Genomic DNA, 7,500 nt, shown 5'->3' on the forward strand with positions numbered 1-7,500 from the left:
ACGGATCGCTGCGTGTGTGTGTTTTCAGTGTGTGTGTTGTCATACTGTGTGTGTGTGTGTGTGTGTGTGTCAGTGATGTGAGTGTGTTTTATGGAATGAGCGTCTGTGAGGAGGACGAGGAGCTGCAGAGCTGGGGCTGGACTGACCTGTGTGTATACCCTCCTCTTCTTCTTCTAGTCTTCCTCTTCTGTGGTTTTAGAGCTGTGTGTGTAGTGTGTGTGTAGTATGTGTGTCAGGTTGGCCCTGATAAGGTTACAGGGATGATTTTTAATGTGCAGTGTGTTATCAGACAGACGGAGCGAGCTGCTGCTTTCTCTCTCTGATCATTTCAAACTCTCCTGTTTCTCTTCATTTTGAATCACTTCCTTCACTTCTCTCCGTGTGAATCTAAAACATGATCCGGGCTGTTAAAACAGAATAGACCCAAAGTCGTGTGTGTGTGTGTCACAGAAGGCGGGATTATTGCGACAAAGCAGGACGCTGAGCTGAGACCCCCGGCAGGCTTCAGCTCCTCTGTGCTCATTAGATTAATGAAGTGTGATTACTTCACGACTTCTTCTCGTGGCCCCGCCTCCAGAGGGGACGTCTCTGTAACCATCGACAACGAGTTCAGCCTCACCTTGAATAAATTCAAGATTTGTATTTGTCACATGCTCATACAGATGTGCAGTGAAATGTAAGGACTGTTCTGCAAGGCCATGCAGTAAACACTCAGATTACTAATACACATATGTACAATAAAATATAATGTAAAAAAGAATTATTTGAATGTACAAAATATAGAGTAATGTAAACAGTGTAAAGTGTCAGTGTGTAGTAGTGTAGTGTGTAATCAAACATCATCTCATACCTAAATGTCTGATACTGGCCTAAAGTTGTGGGACTGCAGTTCCCATAATGCAATGCAAAAAGTGACATAAAAAGCCTCTCTTCCTTTTCCTCTCCTTCCCATTTTCCTTCTTCTCTTCCTCCTCCCTTTCCTCTCGTTATATCTCGTCTCCTCGTTCTCCTCTACTTCTCCTATCCCTTCCCTTCTTTCTCTTCCTTGTCCTACCTCTCCTTTTCCTCCTTCTGTCTCCCCTCTTGCTACTCCACATTTTCATCTTCTATTTCTCCTCCTTCTCTCTCCTCCTCTTCTTTGCTCTCACTCTCTTCCTACTTATATCTCCTACCCTCCTATCCTCTCCTTCTCTCTCATCCTCCTCGTCCTCTACTTCTCTCATCCCTTCTCCTCTTTCTCTTCCTTGTCATTCTATCTCCCCTCCTTCTATCTCTCCTCTTGCTTCTCCTCTTTTTCATCTTTTGTTTCTCCTCCTTATCCTTCCGTCTCCCTTCTGTTCCTTTTCTTTTACCCCTTCCTCCTGCTGTTCTTCTCCTTTTCTCTCCTCCTTCTCCATCTCTTTTTCTTCATCTCCGTCAATCTCTAATCCTCACCCTCTTATTCTATCTCTCCTTCTCTTCCCCTCTATATCTCACCACTTCTTCTTCTTCCTCTTCCTCCTCCTCCTCCTCTTCTTCCTCCTCCTCCTCCTCTTCTTCCTCTTCTTCCTCCTCCTCTTCTTCTTCCTCTTCTTCCTTTTCCTCCTCTTCTTCCTCTTCCTCCTCCTCTTCTTCTTCCTCTTCTTCTTCCTCCTCCTCTTCTTCTTCCTCTTCCTCCTCTTCAGCTCCAGCTACTCCTCAGGGCTGTTGGACTCTGAGAAGGAGCAGCACATCGAGTCGTTCCTGCAGACGGGGATCATGTCCAGACGCAGCCTGCGTCTCGATGACAGCCTGTTGGACCGCAGTCTGCCGCACGCCAGCGCCTCCTTCAGCGTGGGAGGAGCCGGCTGGAGGAGCAACAGGTGATCTGAGAGAGAAGTCTGCTGCTTTGTGCTTTGAAAATCAAGTTTTCATCATTTGAGTTATTTTTGTTTTTCTCTTCGTCTCATCCTCCTCATCTTCCTCCTCCTCCTCTTCCTCTTCCTCCTCCTCCTCTTGCTCCTCCTCCTCCTCCTTCTTACTCCTCCTTCTTCGTCCTCCTCCTCTTGTTCCTCCTCCTCTTCCTCTCTCTCCTCCTCATCTTCCTCTTGCTCCTCCTCCTTCCTCCTCCTCCTCTTGCTCCTCCTCCTCCTCCTTCTTACTCCTCCTTCTTCGTCCTCCTCCTCTTGTTCCTCCTCCTCTTCCTCTCTCTCCTCCTCATCTTCCTCTTGCTCCTCCTCCTTCTTACTCCTCCTCTTGCTCCTCCTCCTCCTCCTTCTTACTCCTCCTTCTTCGTCCTCCTCCTCTTGTTCCTCCTCCTCTTCCTCTCTCTCCTCCTCATCTTCATCCTCCTCTTGTTCCTCCTCCTCTTCCTCTCTCTCCTCCTCATCTTCATCCTCCTCTTGTTCCTCCTCCTCTTCCTCTCTCTCCTCCTCATCTTCCTCCTCCTCTTGTTCTTCCTCTCTCTCCTTCTCCTCTTCCTCCTCTTCCTCTCTCTCCTCCTCTTCCTCCTCCTGCAGGTCGTTGAAGTCTCGTCGTTCTCAGCAGCTCTCCTCCTCCTGCTCGGAGTCTCTCCTCCACACTCCTCGTAAACAGACCGGTCACTCGTTTCTGAACAGCAGCCTTCACAGCGTGGCCTCCGACGCCTCCCTGCTCTCCTCCATGCTGGACGAGTCCTCCATCCAGGAGACCACGCTGCTCGACACGCTCTGGGGTAAAACGTTCCTCAGGGCGCTTTATCGCTCAGTTTTTCACATTATTAGTAACTTTTAAAACTTAGAGACGGCAGCGGAAATGAGGGATTTTACTGACGGTTCTGTAAGGGGACTCGAGAGGGAGAAGAGAGAATTGAGAAGGGGTCTGTGTTGACTATGTTGTATTTATGTGGTGGTGGGAGTTTGTGTAACATTTATGTTGTGGGGTAAGTGACTGCAGCCGGGGTTTTGGGGTCAAAGGTCAACTGCTGGTGGTTTGAGAGTAGGACGGAGGGAGAGGCTAACGCTATCATTTTTCTTTGGTCTGGTCCCCCAAACCCCCGGGATGGGACTGGCCAATTGTAGGACTGAGCCTATTTTAAGGTGTGCACATGTGGGAGGGGGGGCACCATCCAGACCCCCCCCCCCCCATGCAGCAGCTGGATTGTTTACAAATTCAAGTATACTGGTATCACTGTTTGTCGGGTTAGTTTTGCTGAAAACCAGTGTGGTGACGATGTCCTTTGTTCTGTGGTGTTGCAGGTTTGGATCAGGACATGGATCCTAAAGGTGAGTTTTTTTCTCTCCACCTGTCAGAAATATAAAATAAACTTAACGCTCCCATTACTTTTATTCCGTCCTCACACTCAGAACATTTTTCTCCGTCCGTGTCACAGAGAGCACCGTCGTCCTGGCAGACCGCACGCTGATCGCTTCAGACAGCTGCTGTCCCAAACACCAGCTGCACACGCTCAGTAAGGTTTACTGTAAAGACTGTGACAAGCTGGACAGAAAGTACCCCTCCCTCTCCCCCCCCTCCTCTTCCTCCTCCATGCAGCCCCCAGGCCCGGACACTTCCATCATCTACAGCCGCAAGAGTCGCACGGGTAAGAGTCACTGAATTCATGTCAAGTCTGAAGTTGAATCATTATGTAAAAGATCAAGAAACCCACTCCCCACTCCCGTCTGTTCTCCTTTTCTCCTCCTCTTGCTGTACCTGTATATTAATCTTCTCATGTTTATTTAAGTTATTTTAGTGCTTGCTCTAATCTCACTCCTCCTCACAGTTTCTCACCTGACGAGCTATCTGAAGATGTTTTGTTTATGACTCTGTGAGCGTCTTTTAAGATCAGCTGTTTGTGTGTGATGTACCTGTGTGGAGCAGGTGTGCTGGTGTCTGTGTGGGACAGGTCGGCAGCCTGTGTGTTCTCCCTGCTCTCTCTGCTCTACCATCACCTGATGCTGTGCAAACACAGAGACCTAACAGGTAGCAGAGACCGATTCTGTCCTCCCCCTCCGTACCACAAGGGAACTTCCTGTTTGTCAGACGGGCAGGAAATAGACTTCAGGAACATGATGGGACCATTTGAGTTCAGATGTTGAGAGTCTGATGTTGATTTCCCGCCCTGCTGAGTTTCTCACCTTCTCTCCTCTCTTCACATCCAGGGTTCTTCAAACTTTCAGCCCCCCCCCCCCTCCTCCTCCTCCTCCTCCTCTCCCTCCTCCCCCTCTCTGTGGCTCCACCCACATGTTTTATAAATCACCTGGCCTGGTTCACTAAAGGCTTTGTGCCCATTCAACCAGCAAGTTTCAACTAGCGTCTAATTCACAGAACACACACACAAAGGGTTAAATGCTCCTCTAACGACGGCGTCTCTGTGCCGTGCTGCTGGTTCACACATTTGAATGATCATTCTGCATCATTTGGGTAAAATTGTCCCGTCTATGCAAATCGGCAGCCCTGCAAAAAAACAGCCACGAGACGTCACAGGAAAACAATTCCACCTCTATGTGCCTTCAAAATAAAAGCTCTGTACATGAACATGACTATTATTAATATAACCGGGGGTTAAAATCAGCAGCTCCACACTTCATCCAACAAGTGCTTGCTTTGTGAATTAGACGTTTAGACGGAGCACGTGGTGCACAGTTTTTGGATCTATCAGCGGCCACATTCCATTCTTGGTGAATCAGGGCTCGGACTCTGCAGCTGAAGTCACACTCGGGATGTGTCGTGGATTTCCTGCTCATTATTACCAGACGATTGTCGTGTTCATTAAAAAAAAGTCTGACTCTTCCAGATGTGCTGCAGCTGTGCGTGGACTCGTCTGTGCTGTGTGTGAGGAGAGCTGCAGCCTGCTGTGTGTGTGTGCTGACACACACCTGGCAGGCGTGTCGGGGGCGGGCCTTAAAGCTCTCTCAGGTGGTCACACAGACCGATAGCAGACACAGAGGTACTGACTGTAAGAGTGTGTGTGGGGGGCGTACCTGTGCACTTTGAGTCCTAACTAACACTGGTGTAACAAAGCTCACCTCACCTGAACTCACCTGTTCTCTCTCTCTTTTTCTAACTGATTTCCTCGTTGAACGTCACAGAAGCTTCCTGTTGCAGCCGTTTGTTCTGTTAAATCAAATCTTCTTTTCAGGGCGGATTTCTGACTTCTTACCCTTCTGACTCTTAGAACCACCGACAGGAACAATCACACCTTGAAAGTAACCACCCACAGTTAATGATGGTAGTGGTCTTTAGGTGATTAACCCTCATGTATCATTATGGACATTTTTGTCCATTTGGTCAAATGTTTCCTCTTCATCTGGTCATCATTTTGTCTGTTAGTGCATATGGCACCAGTTTTTGTAAGAAAGTCTCTCTTGACACATTCTGGAATGCACATTTTGATTTTTTGAATAGATCAATAGAACACTGAAACATGTTTACGACCCTCTGAAGTCACTAAGGACAAAAATGTCCACTTGCCAGAATCATCTGGCATTTAAAGGATTAAATTCCTGATAATTATTTGATATTTTTGAGCAGGGCTGGAGTTGTTTAAGAGATTTCTGCAAAAAAAAGTAGAAAAAAATATCAATCTGTTCTATTTTTATATCAGTTTTTGTAAATTGGACATTTTCGCCCTCCAATGTCCAAACAGGGAACTACATTTTAAATCTGATGCTCCACAAAAACTAAGAATGCATCAAAGTCAATATTTTGGATAATCTTTGACATATCCAAGATTGATTTTAAAAAAATCCCCCAGCCACCAAATATTTGTTATATGGAAAATAACTCATTTTTGTGTTTTTTTTCTTAAATAACAACAGTGATATCAAGTAATCAAACTGGCATTTAAAGGGTTAAATTCCTTAAAATGATTGAATGTTTGATAGTTTTGAGCAGGGCTGAAGTTGTTTAAGAGATTTATGCAGAAAAAAGTAGAAAAAAATTTCAATCTGTTCTATTCATATATCAGTTTTTTGGAAGTGGACATTTTTGTCCTTAGTGTCTTAAGAGGGTCGTAAATTAAAGTTATGCCTGAGGGTTGTCCTGAGCCCCTGGTGGTGAGTCCTCAGTGATGGACAGAAGTCTCTCAATAAAAGCAAACCAGCCTGTAAACATGAATTTGCTGTGATTCAGATTCTGACCTCTCTCTGCTCACCTGTCGTGGTTTCCCCCCCCTCCCAAACAAATGTGCTGCACCCCTCCACTTTGGCTGTTACCTTGACAACATGCAAATCCCCCCCCCCCCCCCTCTGTGTGAGCTCGCTCTGCAGTCTGTCCTCTGCTAAGACGACATGATGAGGAGTCGTTCTGCTGCTGTCGACTTTCTGACTGAGTTTCCTCTCGATCTGTTTCAGGTCGATCGAGTCACTGCCGAGTCATGAGCCTGAAGGAGTCCACCACCAGCGACAAGGAGGAGACCCATCCCAACGGCTCTCTGTGTGAGTAATCTCACACACACACACACACACACACTGAGGAGGCTGATCTACGGTGAGTCTAAAGGGACAAAACATCTCTTTGAATCTGAAGTAGATCTAAGGTGTTGGGAGAAGAAGCTCCAGGATGACTGATGACTTTTCTTCTCTGTGACTCAGAACATGCTGATCTGTGTTTTATTTGTTTAACTTTGTTTGTTGTGCTGCTGCCCCTCTCGACCAGGACTCTCTGGTAAATGAGATTCCTAATGACATGGCTGTTCTCCTGGTTGAATACATTTATTTGCAGCTGTTTTTCTCCTTGCCGCTCTTTAAGAACGTTTCAATTACAAAGAATATTTCTAGTCTTAACAGAGACCTTTCAGAGTGTTTTTCCTCCTCTTGAGTTGAACTCTGTCCATTAAACACACACCTGCCCTGCTGACACAACAGGTGACGACTGTAAGGAGAAACAGCGCTCCGAGAAAACCGACTCTGTCTCCTCGTCTTCCTCGTCGGGGTCCTCAGTGACTCTGTGTTTGTCGGGGCGGATGTGGAGCGCTGCAGCTTTCACAGGTTAAAGAACTGATTCAAACTTCTGCATGCAGACGTTGTTCGATGTGTTAGAAAGTGAAGCTGGACCCGTCAGTAAAGTTTATTCAAAGAAGAGAAAGTCAAAATGTGGAGCCCAGATGATCTGGTACTTCCTGGTTGTTCTTTTTACGTCACGTCTTACCTCAGGAGACCCCGCCCCCTTCAGTCTGACAGGGATAGTCTCCTGCTGTGAGGTGCATATGTGAACAACCAGATCAGGAGGCTATCCAGAGCAGTCCTCTTGAAACGATCTATATTTTCAGGAGTGCAGATGTGAAAACGGCTCATCTCATCTTTTTTTGTGGGAAAAAAGATCTTATAGAAAACAAAGATTGTATCGTTAAAAACACGAGCGTCCTGATCCAGCAGCTACAGGAGCAACAACCCCTCCCAGTCTTTATTCATTTAACTTCTTCTTTTTAAAAAAAATAATACTGATTAACGATCTTTCTTACCTGACGCCTCCTCAGTGTCGTCTCTCTACCAGCTGACTCTCCGAGCAGCCTCGCTCCTCTGGACTCTCACCGCCAACATCTGTGCAGCTTCTGTGAGCGCC

General features: G+C 46.7%; 1 protein-coding gene across 1 annotated transcript in view; it reads left to right on the forward strand.

Moving 5' to 3' along the window:
* The first annotated feature begins 32 nt into the window (after positions 1 to 32).
* LOC132955906 (SUN domain-containing protein 1-like) overlaps positions 33 to 7,500 on the forward strand; it is a 23,519-nt gene continuing 16,051 nt past the window's right edge. The window contains exons 1-10 of the mRNA XM_061028998.1: positions 33 to 148; positions 1,665 to 1,841; positions 2,478 to 2,671; positions 3,195 to 3,221; positions 3,329 to 3,538; positions 3,817 to 3,918; positions 4,733 to 4,885; positions 6,291 to 6,374; positions 6,804 to 6,926; positions 7,415 to 7,500. The exon at positions 7,415 to 7,500 is cut by the window's right edge and continues 13 nt beyond it. Of these exons, the coding sequence (XP_060884981.1) occupies positions 96 to 148; positions 1,665 to 1,841; positions 2,478 to 2,671; positions 3,195 to 3,221; positions 3,329 to 3,538; positions 3,817 to 3,918; positions 4,733 to 4,885; positions 6,291 to 6,374; positions 6,804 to 6,926; positions 7,415 to 7,500 (1,209 nt within the window). The 5' untranslated portion in view covers positions 33 to 95. The remainder of the gene's footprint in view (positions 149 to 1,664; positions 1,842 to 2,477; positions 2,672 to 3,194; positions 3,222 to 3,328; positions 3,539 to 3,816; positions 3,919 to 4,732; positions 4,886 to 6,290; positions 6,375 to 6,803; positions 6,927 to 7,414) is intronic.

This window comes from Labrus mixtus, chromosome 21 (genome assembly GCF_963584025.1).
Source record: "Labrus mixtus chromosome 21, fLabMix1.1, whole genome shotgun sequence".
In the NCBI taxonomy this organism is placed as follows: domain Eukaryota; kingdom Metazoa; phylum Chordata; class Actinopteri; order Labriformes; family Labridae; genus Labrus; species Labrus mixtus.